The sequence below is a fragment of the Pogona vitticeps genome, chromosome 4 (assembly GCF_051106095.1).
Source record: "Pogona vitticeps strain Pit_001003342236 chromosome 4, PviZW2.1, whole genome shotgun sequence".
Classification (NCBI taxonomy): domain Eukaryota; kingdom Metazoa; phylum Chordata; class Lepidosauria; order Squamata; family Agamidae; genus Pogona; species Pogona vitticeps.
This window is the reverse complement of record NC_135786.1, coordinates 195,636,841-195,655,643: the sequence shown is the minus strand read 5'-3', so window position 1 is coordinate 195,655,643 and position 18,803 is coordinate 195,636,841. Positions and strand designations below refer to the sequence as shown.

The window sequence follows — 18,803 nt, the reverse complement described above, 5'->3', positions numbered from 1 at the left end:
ACATCTTTATGTACAGATAATGGCACAGCTGCGTTACAAAGCCAGGGTGATGTGCATGAAACTGCTGAGATAGACTGGATATTAAGGTTGCATACACTGGCTCCTGAAAGCCTTAGTGAAGAGACTATAGCCTCTCCTATAGTCTTATTGCTGCTCCCCCACACCTCTGGAGTCGGCTATTCAATCTTTCTCTAAAAAATAGCTAACAAAAATGCAATATTCAAGATATGTACAGTATTTTGATCTCCTTAGAACATTTAAAGAAATTTTACTCTTATTATGTAATCTGCTTTTGAAATAATTTAAATTGTGTGTGTGTGTGTGTGTGTGTGTGTGTGTGTGTAAACATATGTATTTGACCTGAGACTATACTCTCTAGTTTCCTACAACTTTGACGGATGTACCAGTTCCTTTTTGCTTTTGCAACCAATCATCCCCCATCTCCTCCAGCAGGAGAAGCAACACCAGCAAAGGCAACAGGAAAATGCTAGAAATTTAGAAAGGGCAGGAATTACCCCTACTTTGGAGGAGGAGAGGAGGCTGAAGTAGCAGAGCACATGCCTCCCGTCAAAGGTCATTTAGCTGTCATGTAAAGAGTAAGATATTGATTTTAAAACTAGTCAGCTTGGTGTAGAGCTGCCCTCTAGCAGGAGATGTGTGCTGTGTGGCTGCTGTGAACAACTCTTCTCCCTCTTGTCTCCATGCTGAGGGACTTATTTTCTTTGTTGCCATCCAAAATCATCACCTTCTGTCCCCTCTTTCTATCTCTGTCTTAGAGCAGGAATGTGGCAGTAATACTGCCCTCTTCTCCTCTGGAGAGCTGCTCATAGCAGAGGACCAGTGACCATTTTGGCACAGGCCATGTGATAAAGCCATAAATGGGCCACCACCAGCAATTTTTTTACTCCAGCAGCCACCTCATTTAGCCCTATGACGTAGACATCCCTGGCTTCAACAGTTTTTTGTCACTAATGTTCTGTATAAAAGGAAATTTTAAATGTTTAGAAATAAGTAATAGCACATTACTTCATAATTTTTCCTGATGTATAATCTCATATTTATGTTGTAAAATACTGCCTTAAAATGGGTTATGTGAGAAAGGTTACATAAAAGACACTTCTGTGTATCTCAACTATTCCTACTATGTGTCAGTACTGACTTTTGTAGCTACAAATATGAAGTCTAACACAATCTGCACTCAGGCCCATTCAAAATATTTATTTGTCTAGGAAGCACCTTATTTTTATCCCAGTTATTAAGTTTCTATGCTCACCCATCAATAAATATTCCATAGGTGACTTCAAGATCAAGATTGTGTGTTATATCCAATACAGATTAAAACTGTTCACATTCAAAGATTCTAGCAAGAAATCATTGCTTAGGGGTGGACTCATCCAAATCACAACAGCTTTCTTTTCAGTCTGAGACAAAGGCTGCTATTGTTTTAAATTGTTTCAAATGTTAAAAGCATTTTTCACGCTGCTTTTTCTAAAACTAAACTGTCCATGGGAGACTAGAGGTTTTCATTTCTGTGACTGTTCCATTGGTGGGGTACATGTATTATGAAATATTTTGCTGTGACCTCAGATTGCCATGCAGGAGAAAAAAACTCAACTTTTTTTCCAATAATTATTTATTTTATGTTAGGATTTTATAGTAGCCTAGGTAGAAGGAGTCAATGATTGCTCTACTTTAGTGCCCCGTAGGTTTGAATACTGCATAGGTTACCTAGGGCTTCTGGAAGTTGTAGACCAAAAATATCTGATATTTAAGTGCATGGGCCATTTTTCTTAAAGCAATTACTTACTGGAGATGTATAGCTTCTTCAGTGTTGTTATGGGGGTGTTGAATGAAGATTATATGTCGTCAATAAAGAGTATAGCCAGAGGTGGGATTCAGCAGGTTCTCACCTATTCTATAGAACCGCTTCCTAAATGTACTATTGGTTCTTAGAACCGTTTGTTGGCCTGAGATGAATGAAGGAGGAGGGGCCAGGTGACCAGCGATGAGCGAGGGGGAGGGGGCACAATTAACTGCCTCCCTTCCCACTCCACACTGAGCCGTCTGAGGTGGGATATGGGTGAGAGAGATAAAGCCCTGGAAAGAGCAGAGGTGTCACTGGGGGAAAAGGGGGGAGGATGAGTCCTTGATGTCACTGGAGGAAAGCCCATGACCTCGAGGCAGAGGGGGTATGTGATTGACAAGGCATGAGGGCAGGACACAGAGGGAAAAAATTTGGGGGTGAGACCGCTTCTATCAAACAAACAACCATCCTCGTTTTACTATGATTTTTTTCAAGTTAAAGGTACCACATAAGACTGTTGCTCTGCCTAGAAACAGTTTTTTTAAAAATCCCAGAGAATTTCCAATGCATGAACCAGTGACAGTCTCACTGATCCACGCAAGCAAGGTATGCAATAGAAAAGTCACTCACACCACAAAGAGATGAAACCTCCAAGCCTCATTTAGAGTAACAAAGAACTCTTCCTCCTGCCCCAAAACTGACAATTTCGGGAGACAAATGGCACACAGAGATGGCCCACTCTGTTAGAAGGAGGAAGACAGCTATCAGTATTTTAACACTAGCAAGACTTACTATTCTTGAAGGCCATATATCCAGGGCCAAGAAAGGAAAACACATAAACATATCAATAGATAAGGGGAATTGAAACTCTTCTCTCCAGACATTCAGACGCATCTTGACCACAGGTCAACATGGGGGGGGGGGCCGGAGGGACTCCGAGGGGGAGGGACCAACATGAGAAGGCAGCATTCTCCAGAAAAGACATACATGAGAGCATACTAATCAAGCATTTGTTGATATTGGCTGTTGTGGGTTTTTCGGGCTCTTTGGCAGTGTTCTGGACCGATTGAGGTGGTGGGGTTGAGGTGGAGTGGCAACAGTTTGAAAAGAGACCATACCTTCCAAGCCAGAAGGAAGCGGGGGGGGGAGAAGAACTCCTCAACAGGTGTGCAAAGGCAGCCTCCAGGTAACAACAAGCAGGGCTATCAGTCATTTCAGGAGCAGGAAAGGGGATGGAAGCAATTTTTACTGGTGAGCTATAGGGTGAAATAGGAGGTAAAGGGAATGAGAGATGTGTCAGTTCTCTGTCAAACCTGGTCATAAGCACCCACTGTGAGGTGTGTGTTTGTGTGTGTGTGTTTGGCACATGCCCATGGTGAGGTTAACAGCAGCGGCATGCCCAAACAGATACACTTATCCAGGTATCTTAAGCATGTGAGAAGTAGTTGTGATGATAGGCAGTAGGGAGACCACTGTAGAAGAAACTTTCATCGGATCCCACTGTCCTGGGCATTTATTTATTTATTTATTTATTTATTTATTTATTTATTCATTCATTCATTCATTCATTCATTTATTTATTTATTTATTTATTTATTTATTTATTTATTTATTTATTTATTTGTTTATTTATTTATTTATTTATTTATTTATTTATTTGCCATTCGGGCATAGAACCTGTTGTTAATTTATTTGAATCCCACCACTGAGTATAGCAATTATAAAATGTTGTTAATTTTATTTTTAAACCTTATTTTAGTTAACCAAAACTAACACACTAATACATTAAAATTAAAACATTATTTTCAGGCTTTTGTTTAAGTTGCCATTTTCAACTGAGCTCACAAATTGACAAAGAGCTACTCACAAATATCTGCTCATATAGTCTTTTCCACTCATTCTAGGATTGTTAATCCCGTGGAAGAAACATGTTCTAGTAGTATGGAGGATATATTGCACTTATAGTAGGTATACAGTGCTTGTCACAAATGGCCAACACTTCTGTGTATTTATTTATGGATCTCCTCAATAAAAGTGATGTATTTGAGAATGTAGTAAACTTCTTGTCAATGGCACTGAGAATAAATCCACACATCTTCTGTTTCCCTGTGCAATTCTGTTACTATGTCTAAGAAGGAAGGAAGGAAGGAAGGAAGGAAGGAAGGAAGGAAGGAAGGAAGGAAGGAAGGAAGGAAGGAAGGAAGGAAGGAAGGAAGGAAGGAAGGAAGGAAGGAAGGAAGGAAGAAAGAAAGAAAGAAAGAAAGAAAGAAAGAAAGAAAGAAAGAAAGAAATGTTTCCCTCCAGTCTGACCATTCTTAGGGTCCTTCAGAGACACATGTGCAGTTCTTTTCTTTATTTTAAAATGTATGCAGTTTGAAAAGATCACATTACTGCTGCATCATTATTATTCACTATCAAGTATTCTCTGTTTTTTTTTGCCAGGAAAATTTAATACAGGATTTAACACAGTTTAATTTGCTTGGTTTGTGGAAGAGTGTGTTTTTAAAACACTACTTTGTAAGGAAAATAAATATTGAATAGTTAAACCTCCATTTTTGAAGGATGGCTGCCTCATTTGTCCCCAGAACCATGAAATCATGACCACAGGGGGAGTTACCCCACTTTTCATAACTTATTCTGCACAATTATTGTTGCCATTTCCCTCTCAACATGTGTTAGTTCCCTGCTCATCATAAATGAATCATTTAAAAGCACTTGCTGAGGAGCATGCTGTGTCTTAATGTACAGTTTATCACATTGTATGACACTGAAAGTTCTGCTTTGGAGTAAACTGTTTCATAAACTATTTTTGATTGATAAACCATGAAGAGGGGACTTACACAGATATTTACATACAGTCTTTCTGGGTTCAGTTTTTGCACTGAAGAAAAAAAACTGCAGCAAGTCCATCTACCCAGTCTAACATGTATTTGTTTATCCTTAGGAAGAACATTGGTCTTAACCACTCACATTTGAAAGAGAAATATTCATATCAGTGTATAACATTATCTTAATCAGTCACAGCTATCAATAAAATGTTTCAAGATCAAGACCCATAACAATCCTTTTCTTCGTCATCATCATCATCTTCTTCTTTTTCTTCTTCTTCTTCTTCTTCTTGGCACTGTGTCAGTTAAAACAGGAGTGGCTAGACTCCAGATTTGCAGGAATTATTGTTTTTTTAACTAGAATGCTGAAATCCACCAACCTGATTCAGGCACTATAGAATGGGGCTTAAATAGATATTAACGAAGAATGAGGGTTCAGGGCACCTCTGAAAAACATGTTCAGCCCAGGAGAGTGTGACAAATACCCGAACAAAGTCTATAATCTTTTCACAGAAAAATCCTCCTCTGGTTTTAACCCAAATTTTATTTTTCAGCAACCAATTAAAAAGCCCCCCCACCATGCTTTTCAATTTTTACTGTAGTTGGGAATCAGCAATCCTGACTGATCACCAATATATCTCTCATTATATCCCAGCCTACTTTTGCCCATGCTTGAAGTAGATAACTGGGATAATCTGATGCCCAGAGACAAGACAGGGAGCTGGCCTATTTCCACACAATTTCCCAACTATATAGCTGGAAGTTAACACTTTTCAAAAGTAATAAAGCTGTTTTTTTGGGGTGGTGGTGGAAGAGGGGAAGCTTCAATGCACCTCTTCAGATTATTTTACCAAACTGACATTTGGAGAAGGGAGAAGCTTTACATAAGACAAATGGGGAGAATATGTGGATGGAGAGGGGAATGAGAACCAAGCTCAGAAATGTTCCATATAACACCACCCAAACAGTTCAACAGTGCTTTCCTGAGGCATCAGTAAATTGGTATATTTACAAAACTCCTTCAGATCAGTTAGTGACTTCATGGGCCCATTTCTGTTTTAATTCTTTTTCCATTCCTATTTTCTTAAGAACAAAAATTTCTTGAGCCAAAAAGAAGAGAGCAACATAGGAAGGTTATCTCTGCTGCCACAGATATTATTCATAGGTATGATGCAATATTAGACTATGCATTTCTGAAGCATACTAGGTATGTAGCTGGACTTCTGGGGGACACTAACTTTTTTTGTGAGCCACACATATAGTCTTTTAACAAAATCAAAAACATAACAGGAGCAGAGAAGAAGAAGGTCAAAAGCAAGTGGTGGCATAGTAAATCAAAGACAGTAGAATTAATGAATCATACATTTTTTCCATCAGATAAAGTGCTCCTTGATTTCACAAGTGAGAAATGAAAGATCATTCAGGATAAGCTTGCACATAAGCCAAGATAGGCTCATGATTCTCGAATGCCTGTGATTAAACAGTAGTAATGCTAAGATATCACCCCACTTATGCTTAGGGGCATATCTTCCTACCTACTGGCTGCATTAATGCTGGTCTGACACTAGAAGCATGAGTTACAGGGACTGGCAAGGATTCCACAAAAAGGAAACATGCCTCAGGCAACATAAATTAAAAGCATCAAAAATTTAACTGGGAGAGCTTCCAATCAGACACAGCCTAAAGGGACAAAGTTCAACACACATAACATTCCCCGTCTCTGTCTCTCTCTTATTGACCCTTGATATCTCTGAGTAAACTGAGAAAGCCTATGAGGCTTTAAAGTCTTTTTGCCATTACACTGCACCAGTTAAAACCTCCCACATATTGAGAAAAAGAAAGGCAAAGCTCAACATTTTACTATCACAAAGTTGGGCTCATAGCTAAAATACAAAATATGTTTCCCTATTCCACTCCCCATAGTGCTTCATATTCAGTAGCCAGGATCTGAAGAAACATGTATTCCAGACAGCTTTACACCTCTGTTTCTTGAAATCTAGCCAAGAAATATGGTAAGAGTTGAATATTACAATTGACTAGGGATGTGCACTGGCTTTGAAGCAGATATACTTTTATGTTTCATAACAGTTCGAGAACCCCCCCTGGCTGTGCTTGGGTTGGTTAGGGCAGCCTTACAAATCACTGAAGTTTGCTCTGGCACTTGGAGGAATAAAAATGCTGAAATTTGTACAAAAACACATCACAAAATTTGTTGGAGAGAAAAAAAGGAAGCACCAAATTGGAAGGAGATTGATGGTTGAAGCCTCCATGAAAGCCACATCGTCTCTTAGGAATTCTAGTTGCTGAGCCCTCAGAAGAGCTCTGCTCATCCTCATCAGGATCTATTTATTTCACATCCACTCATCTTAGCAGTTTTCATGTTCAGGCATGGCCAGGAGAGGATGGTACATCACTTCCTGGACTGGTTCTCTTCTAGAATTTTCTTGCTTTTTCTTTTAGTGAACCCCTCTGAATTTTGACCACATTGAGGACTATGTGGCTGAAATCCGCTTGCACTTGGCAAAACATAAAGTTACACCTGCAGAAGTTCATAGAAAATTGCACCATGGCTGATTGTCCAATGACAACTGCTCACACAAGGAACTGCAGAATGAACCATACACTGACCCAGCAACTGATTTTGTTTGCTGACCTGCTTACTGGATGCAATTTCTGCCTTAGTGCAAATTTCACAATGGCTTCTGCAAATTCAAGTTATATAGGAGTATCTATGCAACAGGATTTTGGCCAGTGTGTATCTGAATGTGGGAGCGATGATTAAACATCTTTTGTGGGCTTTGATTCTCGCCCTTCTTTTTCTACTTAACTTTTTAATGACTGCTGTTGGTCTTTATTTAGAAAACCACTTATTTTCTTATGGTGAGAACCTGTGTATGTTCCAGAGTATGAGTGCATTAGAACTCTGATAAGCTGACTTGCTATAGGCAATCCAGGCCACTAATTGCAGATGCTAGGGTGACTTCGTCATACCCAGCCCTCAGCTCTCTAGGGAGGGAAGGGGAAAGAAGGATGCTGGCAGGAATTCTGCCTACAAACTGAAGGCCCACTACATTCCTAAAGTTAATTGTGCTGCATGCTGCCCCCATCCCAAGTCATAGCCCTTTATGACACCAGTTGAATATATCCTTCAAATGACCCATGTAAATCAACTGTTACTACCATTGCTTATTGCAATGCACACACAGGTAAACACACTGGCTGCAATCCTGTTAAGTAACTCAATGTAATGCAAATGGTTGTTCTTATTGTGCCAAGGTGGAAATGCTACTCATGGAGAACTTCCACAGACACATTGTAAAATCAATCAAAATTGGATTTGTGTAATCAATTGCTCGATCAAATTGTGCAACCCTCATTTGGAGGAAATGCTTAACATATTTACATACTCATAACATTATCCTGTGCCTAGGCAAACAGGATTCCAGCCACTATGTTGTAGTGACACAAGCAAATTATGCTGACATGCCACTATGCAGATACCCCCTCCCTGAAAAATTCCTGCTCTTGACCACCACTTGAAGCCTACAGTATTTTATTTGTAGGAAATCAGGTATGAATAATCACTGTATAGTATTTCACCCTATTCTGAAAATATATCACTGAGCCCATCTACTTGTTTCTGAAAGACAGTGCTCCATGTTCTCTTCCCACAACAATTATACAGTTAACTCAACACCTTTGAAATTTCCATTTTCTTAGTGCCTGTGTTCTTCAAATCTTATACTAAAACACTAATTCACTGTGCTTTACATATACCCATCCCTTTTTAGAAATCAAATTTTGAACCATCACTAAAATCATTGTCAGTTCCATCCTTTCCACACTCCTTCATGCACTGTATCTCCCTTTATGAGCCCAACATTCTCTCATAGGCTGGCTGCATCCTTGCTGTCCTTCTCTAAGCAGACAAGGACCTTTCTCTTCAGGCAGGCTTTTGCATAGTGACTGACTGTCTAGAGACAACAAATGGAAAAGATTTTGTTGCTTCTAGATCTGTTTTTTATAATGCTTTTACCTACATATTTAATAGAGTGTTATTGATTCTTTTTTTAAAATAATTTACTGTTTTTAGCTTTTAATATTGTGTTTTTAATTATGTAAGCTGCCTTGGCTCCATTTTAAGAATAAAGGCAGGATATGTATGTATGTATGTATGTATGTATGTACGTATGTACGTATGTACGTATGTACGTACGTACGTACGTACGCACGCATGTATGTATGTACGTACGCACGCATGTATGTATGTACGTACGTACGTACGTATGTATGTATGTATGTATGTATGTATGTATGTATGTACGTATGTATGTACGTACGTACGTATGTACGTATGTATGTATGTACGTATGTACGTATGTATGTATGTACGTATGTACGTATGTACGTATGTATGTACAGTATATCACAGGAGTACACCCCCTGACATTTCATAAATATTTCAGTGTATCATTTCATGTGGCAACACTGAAGAAATGACACTTTGCTACAATGTAAAGCAGTGAGTATACAGCTTGTATAACAATGTAAATGTGCTGTCTCCTTAAACTAATGCAACACACAGCCATTAATGTCTAAACTGCTGGCAACAAAAGTGAGTACACCTCTAAGTGACAATGTCCAAATTGGGCCCAAGTAAATGTTTTCCCTCCCTGGTGTCATGAGGCCCATTAGTGTCACAAGTCTCAGGTGTGAAGGGGGAGCAAGTGTTACCGCTCCCACTCTCTCAGACAGGTCACTGGAAGTTCCACATGGCATCTCATGATAATGAAATATCTGAGAATCTGAAAAAATGAATTTTTGCTCTACATAAAGACGGCCTAGGCTATAAAAATATTGCCAAAACTCTGAAACTGAGCTGAAGCAAGACCATACTGTGATTTAACAGGACAGGTTCCACTTAGAACAGGCCTCACCACGGGCAACCAAAGAAGTTGAGTGCCCCTGCTCAGTGTCATATCCAGAGGTTGGCTTTGGGAAATAGACATATGAGTGCTGCCAGCATTACTGCAGAGGCTGAAGAGGTGGGGTGTCAGCCTGTCAGTGCTCAGACCATACGCTGCAGACCGCATCAAATTGGTCTCCAGGGCTCCTGTCCCAGAAGGAAGCATCTTCTAAAGATGATGCACAAGAAAGCCCACAAACAGTATTCTGCAGGCAAGCAGACTAAGGACATGAATTTGAACCATTTTCTCCTATCAAAAGTTCTGATCCTAGAAATAATCACTAGTTAAGAGTCCCTGAAAAGCAAACGTGTACTGCTTAAAGCATGACATACAGGAGCCAAGGTGAGTTTTAATGAGACTTTCCCTGTACACATTTTTACTTCTTTTTGAAGTGTGTTTGAAAAAAAGAGAAGGGATTGTGTGACTTTCCTTGATCTCTAAAGTTATTAATAAAGGCTTTGTTCTTCTTATTAGCTGCCCAGACTAGCTACTGGTTGGGTGGGATAAAAATGTAAAGGAAGGAAGGGAGGAGGGAGGGAGGGAGGGAAGGAAGGAAGTCCCAAGCTGCCCCTAGAAGAATGGTAAACCACTTCTGAGTAACCTCCACCTTGAAAATTCTGCAAAGGGTTTCCATAAAGTAGATGACATATGATTATTATTTATTTGTTAATCCTATTAGGAAATATTATATCTCCTAATTTGGTCCATGTCTCAGCTTCCTCAGAGCAATACTAGCCCATGTTACACAGACTACGGCAAACATATTTTGAGGCATCTTTTTCTCTTCTGAAGACAGGAGGGCCTGGCGTGCTCTGGTCCATGGGGTCACAAAGAGTCTGACATGACTAAACAACTAAACAACAACAATTTTCTCTTCTAAAGGACACAAGTTGAATTCTTGCTTCAGGATGAAGCAGGGAAGCTAAAGGATTATCCAGTACTATTGTAACTGGCTACAGGAAAAGTGTTTTCCTGTAGAGGAAAGAAAATCAAATGAGGCATAAATCAGGGATAGAGAGGAGGAATAGATGGCAACTCATTCAGGAATACTCACCTTGCTAAAAGACAAGGAGATCTCCTACCTTCCTTAACTATTTGTATTCTCCCAAATGATATCATTGCTCATGCTGTGCTTGACAGAAAAGAAGTGCTCCATCTGGTATACTTGCTGAAGGCACAGTTACAGTCCAAGTTCTCATTTCCTGTAAATTCTTTTTAAACCAACCTTAGCAGCAGAATAAAAAGATGTTCTGGATTTCCACATACATATATGCAATAAGAGAGGCAAATATATTGCCAAAATCATGTTCATACATGTGCTTTTAGAGAAGCATTCCAGAGGAATGGAAAGTGGAAATATATATATTTCTGTCCATGGTGCTGAAATCCATGGTGCTGAAATCTAACTGAAAAAAGTGATTTGTCTGAGTATTCCAGCTGTAGCAGAAGTATGAGTTCCCTTGTCACCTCCAGGCCATTTCTCTCTTTTGTATTCTGAGTACTGTAACCTCAAAACTTTGTTACAATGAGAAACACTACACAAAGAAAGCAATCTGAACTGTAGCAAACATTGCCTTCCATGGTCTATACTAAAATGTCAAGTTTAATCACTTTAATCAGTTTTATTAATGTTGCATCACAGCATGCAACATTAATAAAACTACTAATTTCTGATTAGTTATGTGTAATCAAATCAGAGGTGACTTATAGGTCCATGTCTCAGCTTTCCCTAACCCTAACAGAGCTTTCAAGTTAAGCGAGGTATTTACGGAGTGACTTTACCATATCTGTACCCTCACTGAGTTTCCAGTTATTTATTTGATTTATATCCTGCCCAACTGGTATATTTATACCACTCTGAGCGGCTAACAACACCACACAGAGTACTACACAGAGTACTACAATTTCTAATCAGGGTGTTTCAATTTCAAATAGTACATAACTGGTATCAACAGCAGTATTTGTATATGCAAAAGAAATTTGAACTTAGTCATATCCCCAAGAATAAACCTTTTCCAGAAATGCAACAGTTTAGAAAATGTCATCATTATAAAACAACTGAATATGTTATGGAAATTTTTTTCAGATAACAAATGTGATAAAACACCATTAACATGTGATTATCTGAGAAAGGGACATGGTGGCGCTGCAGGCTAAACCACAGAAGCCTTTGTGTGCTGCAGGGTCAGAAGACCAGCAGTTGTAAGATCGAATCCACGTGACGGAGTGAGTACCTGTCACTTTGTCCCAGCTCCTTGCCAACCTAGCAGTTCGAAAGCATGTAAATGTGAATAGATAAATAGGTACCATCTCGGTGGGAAGGTAAACAGCGTTCCGGGTCTAAGTCCCGCTGGTCACGTGACAATGGAAACTGTCTTCAGACAAACACTGGCTCTATGGCTTAGAAACGGGGATGAAGACCGTCCCCTAGAGTCAAACACGACTGACTACAAATGTCAAGGGGAACCTTTACCTATCTGAGAAAGAAAAAGAAGATATGGGGGTGGGGACATGAGAGTGCCTCTTTCCCTTTTTTCTTTCCATATATTTTGTCTTAGTTGCAGCAGTTTCAGCACAGATTTTCTGGAGTTGTTGCCGGTGAGAAATAAGCGGGGCAATCAATCAAGTCAGGAGAGAAAGGTCTGGTATCTTAGACTGACAAACTGCAGGAGACGGTTATGGAGGCAGGATATATCTAAGTCAGCATGGTACAGACACATGGTTGAAGCATGGCCATCAAAAGCACTAATTCCTTTATTCCACTTACTACATTAATCCCTGCCTTGTTCCAAAAAAACCAAACAAACCCTGAATTCATGGAAACTTACAAGCATATATAAAGTAAATTAAATGAGAAAATCATAATCATCACACACATACACACACAAACACACACACATACAAATATACCAAGTAGAAATACAAACAGTTTAAGTGGCAATTTGAAGAAAAGTGTCTTTATATTCTCCTTAAAAGCAGCATGGGGTTTCTCAGTCTTTGATTAAATTTCTCAAACCATTCTCTAAATGAAAATTTCTTTTCCAAATGACAGTTCAGCCCTCAAACTCAACAGTTAAGCCCAACCCAAATCCCACAAACAGAAGTCCAATAGTTTTTTTTTCCAATTAAAACTAACTGCAACTCTGTTGGCAGTCCACGCAAGAGATGGAAAACATTATCTTATAAAATTTCCACTATGAATTTTGTGTGTATGCAAACTGAGGGATTCTGGGATTTCTATCCAAAAAGAGAACACTCCTCCGTCTCTGCACATCTCTAAAATTTGGACTACCAGTTAAATAGTAGCATCCATGCACATGTGTAGGGGTGACTAAAGTTTCCCGTACCCCTGGGCAATTAACTGCATAACTGGTCTCTGCTCTGCTCTCTGATTTACAGCAGTTCTGATGGGTGGCTTGTGCCAAAGTGTGATCTTCTGATATTCTGTAATATTAGTGAAGTTCCATAAAGCAAGAGAGTTTTCACCTGAAATTCAGCAAATGCCAAACTCAGAGTTACATTAAGATGACAAGAGAGATGACTAAGGCTGCTGCTAAATTACTTGCTTGCCATACTCTTCTTCCTGCTCCACATGCTCCATTCTTTCTATGAGCAATACAGCACAACTCCTTAAACAGTTTTGACCCTCATGGCCTGGAAATCTTAGCAGGGTAATCTGATCACAGTATTTCCACTGCCAACTTGAGAACCAAGAAATGGCAAATGCCTTAGCACTGTTCAGTCATTGCCTACTCACTTGTTATCCACACATTAGGAGAGGAAGGATTAAATTCCCCTCTCTCCACTATGACTTTCTCCACGTAGAGAGTCATGTATCTGAAGAGGAGAGATAGGCTGATTTGCCAAATGTGAATTGAGGCAAGTTAATGTCTAAATAAACCAGACACTATAATCTTCTTAAGGGACCACTCCTTCAAAGGACTTGTTTGCTGTATTGTCTAATTTGGCCCTAAGGCATAGTAAACTTTTTGTTCACTCTGCCCAGTGTAGCCACAGAGTAAAACAACAACAACCACAACAACAACAAAACTGATGTTTAGTGATCAACAAGCATTCAAGTATCCATAGGACTGCCATTTTCAGTTCTATGAACAGGTTTTGTATGTATATAATAATGCATTCTATCACATTATTTGCTATTTTGTTACCTTGTTGTTTTATGTTATTTGTTGTAAACTGCCCACAGTGGCCTTGGCTGCCAGATGACCATTTGATTGGTCCATTTGATTTGATTTGATTTGCATATAAATCAAATCAAATCAATCAATCAATCAATATGCAAATATGACAAATAAAAATGTGCATGTTCTTCGAAGTTGTTTCAGTTTTGAATTCTTTTTCTTTTCTATTTTGAAAATTCAAGCCAAGAATCACCTAATCACTTATTTCCAAGTATTTTACTGAATGACATCCAGTGTGATGTAGTGGAAACAGTGACAGACAAGGACTTAGGAAGCATGGATTTGAATCCCCTCTCAGCTATGGAAGCTTACCGGGGGCATGGAACTGGTAAAATCCCTCCTTAAATGTCTCACTTCTTTGAAAATTCTGTTCGGATCACCAAAAGTCAGTTCCAATTACATAATATAGTATACTAAAAAACCTCTAACTTTTTTTGCTTTGTTTTATACCTTTTAGTCCAGTCCAGCATGAAAAAAACTTTAAAATAACCAAAAGTCATAGCTGAACACTATGCCTATTTTTTGTTCAGCCTTAGATTTTATTTTCACCCCCTCACCAGACCACCAGTATTTCTGACAAGTAATGAAACTTGAAATTGATAATCAAGGACTGTTTCATTTTTTTAAAATGTTGAATATAACTGTCATTGCTTTACCTTTATAACAACTCTGAAGGCTACTTTTTAATGGTCATTTACCAGTAATCTGGCATGTAAAAAATTCATATAATAATTCAGGCCTTAAATGTGCACTCATTTTACAAAATGACTATCAACACAAGTAGTGAAAAGAGTGAGAAATGATGAAACACTACTATCTAAGTAAAAACAGAGATTCTAATAGGCCCAAGAAGGCAACATCAAATTGTCTCAAGAGCTACATGCAGGTCCTTACCAGGTACTGAATTTCTTGCCTTAATCTATAACTAGTGATGCCATCTTCTGCCCCAGTTCCTGAGCATCCTTTATTCAGCAATTTCTTACTTGGAAGCTCAGACCTTAGTTAGTTTGAATAACTGTGCCCTACATTATTCAGAGCAGCCTTGCTCTGTAAGCTTTCTCAGTGATCACCGAGCTCATATGCCACCCCCATCCCCCATGTGACACCACATTTTGAAATCAATGATCTGGACTGCAGTCATGCTTCAACTGAAGACAGTGAACACTATTAAGTTAGGGTGTGGCCAGTCTAATAAAGAGATATTTGATTTGAATAAGGCAGAACAATGGAAATGAATGTATCTTCTGAAAATGAAACAAAATACTCATAGGAACATTATCTTCATTCATAAATATTAAAATATTATCTCTCTGAACACAACTTCTTATGGCATCATATCTTCTAGCATTTAGGCCACAGATACCAGTAATATCAATGGTAGTTATCATTTGTTAGCTGAGATGTAGTTCTGTATCTACATTTTAAAAACACTACAAAATAATTCACAGAAAATACTTAAATAATTACACAGTTGATAGCAAATAGTTAAGTGGATTCCCTATAACAAGTATATCTCAATTTACAGTATGTTTTTTTTAAAAAAAACCCTTGCTTGGAGAATTAAGTATATAATTAATCAAAATGTTCAGAAAGAAAGATGGAGATAAAGATGATCCATTAAGGTTAAGAGACATAACACTTTTCATACACCAAATCTATTATGAAACTATTTACTTACCTATAGTGTCCTTCATGGCTAACAAAAAAAAAAAAAAGCCCTAGAACCTCTGAATTTCTGCTCTGCTCCAAAATAAAACTGAGTCTGGATCAGGATTTCAACCTAACCAAACCTCAGAAACTTAAAATGGTAACTCTATCAAGTACAAACCAACTTGCTATAGCTATTAGGCAAGTTATGTAACACATTAAGAACACAATGAGACTCAAAACAGAATTTAGCCTAATATTTACCTTAGGGTAGATTACTTTTTTGTAAATGTGTGCATGAGCATAATCATACATATCCACAATTGTACACATTTCAATGCACACACAACATATTGTGCATACCATAACATGAATATATACTCACACACCACTGTTATTTCTTGGAAAGAAACAAAGACAACTAAATAATCTAGTTTACAGCACAGTTCTATGCATATTTACTCAGAAATGTTGTTATGTTACACAGGACTTACTCTCATATATATATATCTGCACTTCACAATTGGAACTTCATAATTCCGTAGTTTGCTTCTTTTCCACAAAACCACTCCATGTACTTTTTAATAAGATCATGCAATGAGTCACCAGCTAAAACAGCTGTTCATATGTCTGTGTCACTTGTTACTTTGAAATGACAGGTAATATCCTCAGATTACCTTAGATTAGCACTGGTCCCATTGTGATTGCTGGGACAGAAAGCACAGCAACCAACAGTGGGCAGAACCCATGTGACTAGCGGCGCTTGCTCGTGGGAAAACAGACACACACACAGAGAGAAGCATGCAGGCAACAGGCAGGAAGGAACCACAGATGTGATCCTCACCTCCAGTCATTAGTAAGGAGGAGGCAGGCAAGAGTGGGCAGGCTGGAGGTAACCCAGTGGAGGTTAAGAGGTTCTGTTGTCAGTGGGGCATGACTATGCTCCATGATTTTCTCTCCTCTTTTACAGAAGGTATGCAAGGTGCTGAAATTAACTAGGGTATAACATTCAGCACCTTGGATAGCTTCTTTATAGCTATCCGAGGTGCTGAACTTAAAAAAGAAGACTAAAATCTGCAGCAGATTAATTTCACTACTGACATCACATCATCAGACTCCACTGGGGTAGTCGACCTCTGAGGTGGAGCAGTGACCCATTTGCCCTAAAGGACCTGCTGTCACTCTTCAGGAATAACACCTATGCCCCTTACATGCCTATTTTCAGGTGGAGGGGGAAGATACGCCCCTTTGACTTGTTTCCAAAAGTGATGCTGGAATTTGTATATATTATTTCCAAATGAAAGGGGAGATGAAATTATCCTAGCAACACAATATTTTTAAGGTGAGACAATAATACCATTCACTCTACGAAAAACCCCAGTTGTTAAAAGGTGACCTGGAAAGCAGGCCAGGTCTTTACGTCAGGCAAGCTACCCATATGAAATCAACCCGCCTCGTAAGGGGCGTGGATGGCATCTCTCCATTGTGTGTCAGGCTCAGCCCATCCTGAAAAGCACTAAGTGGCACCATCGGTAGTAGTGCAATCTAACTCAGGGCCTTTACAGCCACAAGAAACAGCTGCCTGGGCAGGTCAAGTTCATTCAAGCGTGTGCCAAAGAGACGGGGAGAGAGGTTGAGAGAGAGAGGACGGGTGAGGGTGAGTTCAGGCCATACTACACACACCCGTTGCCCTTGGACCAAAGGGAGGTTCCCTGCTCCTGACACTCCGGGCTGCGAGCGAATGAACTAAGGACCTCGGGCCTCAGGACCCACTCGCCTCCGATAGCTAGAAAAGCAACGAGCCCTTTTTAAGCCGATCGGGATCCAGTTCCAGCCCTGCCACGAGGCCCTGCCTCCCGCCCCTTCCTTCCCCTGCCCGCCTAGCCACGGGGAGTTCAAGGAAAGGTGACAGCGCTGAGTGGGTGTCCCCCCTTCCCGCCCCTTTGCCTTACCTCCAGATCTGTCCCAACTGCAGGATGTGGATGAGGGACTGCATGAGCCAGATGCAGAAGGCGCAGGAGGCGGACCTGGTCTTGGGGGCCCGGACGCCCCCGCCGCCCCCGCCTCCCGTGGTGGTGGTGGTGGTCGCGTTGGTGGTGCTGCTGGTGCTGCTGTTCGTGGCGTTGCCCTTGCTGGCGTTGGACGCCTGCCTCTGCGGCGTGCCCGGCCGAGCCCCGGCATCCATGTCCGCCGCGGCGGAGCCGCTGCTCACCAGCAGTTTGCTCTCGGCGTGCCCGCCGCCGGCAGAGGATGAGGCGGCGGCGGCGGCCGCGGCGCTGTCTTCGGTGCTGAAGTCGTGGACGAACCAGCGGAAGCTGAAGACCTGGACCGACAGGGAGCCGAGCAGCACGAAGAACAGGGTCAGCCCGAACCACCAGCGCTGGCCCCGCAGGTAGTAGTCGACGGCCAGCCAGAGGTCCGTGCCCACGTCCGCGAAGTACACCGCCACGGCGGCCAGGATCCAGAGCCCGTCCCACAGCGAGTAGCGCCGCTGCTCCCGCCCCAGCCGCAGGCACAGCGACGAGGAGCCGCCGGCCGAGCCCCGCGAGCCCCCCGCCGCCCGGCCGCCCCGGCCGCCGCCGCCCCCGCCGCAGCAGCAACGGCACCCGCCGCCGTCCTTTCGGCCGGAGCTGCAGCAGCCGCAGCAGCCGGGCGCCTCGTCGTCTTCCACGCCGCCGGGCCCCACCGCCGACGAGGACAAGCCCGAGGCCAGCGCCTGCACCGAGCCCGAGTGCTCGGAGTTCTGCAGCGGCGTGAAAGCCACCTCGCTCCCCTTCTTCATCTTCAACCGCCCCCCGTCCGACTTCGCGGCCATGATGCGGCTGGAAGGCGGCGGCGGCAGCAGCAGCAGCAGACGCGGCGAGCGGGACCCAGTCCGGGAGCCCCCCTCAGCCCGCCCCTTCTTCCTCCTCCTCCTCCTCCTCCTCCGCCGCCGCCGCCGCTGCCGCGGAGAGTCTTCTCCCTCGGCTCTTCTGCTTCTCGGGGCCCTGGCGGGACTGGGCCAGCGGCAGCGGCGGGTGCGGCTGGAGCGCCGCCTGCCTGCGGGGAGACCCGCTCAGCCGCCCAGCCCCAGGCAGGAGCAGCCCCGGGAGCGATCCCCAAAGCAGCGCATCCTCCTTCTCTCGGCCCGCCCCGCCCCGCCGCCTTCACCGCCGCCACCCAGCTGACTGACGCCGGGAAAGAGGATGACCTCATCCCTCTCCCCCCTCCCCAATACAGACACACACACACACACACCCGCGCGCACAGAGCAGCCGTGGCACCCACCAGGGAGGGAGGGGCGGACGGAGGGAGGGAAGGAGGGAGGGGAGAAGGTGATGACACGGGGGAGGGGATCCTGGGAAGCGGGAGAGAT

The 18,803-nt window shown here is 41.9% G+C and overlaps 1 protein-coding gene across 1 annotated transcript in view; it reads right to left on the bottom strand.

Annotated features, from left to right (window-relative positions):
- The window catches only part of XKR4 (XK related 4), a 162,507-nt gene extending 144,103 nt beyond the window's left edge, over nt 1-18,404 (bottom strand). The window contains exon 1 of the mRNA XM_020795953.3: nt 17,401-18,404. Coding sequence (XP_020651612.2) covers nt 17,401-18,263 — 863 coding nt within the window. The 5' untranslated portion in view covers nt 18,264-18,404. The remainder of the gene's footprint in view (nt 1-17,400) is intronic.
- Between the last annotated feature and the right edge of the window lie 399 nt (nt 18,405-18,803).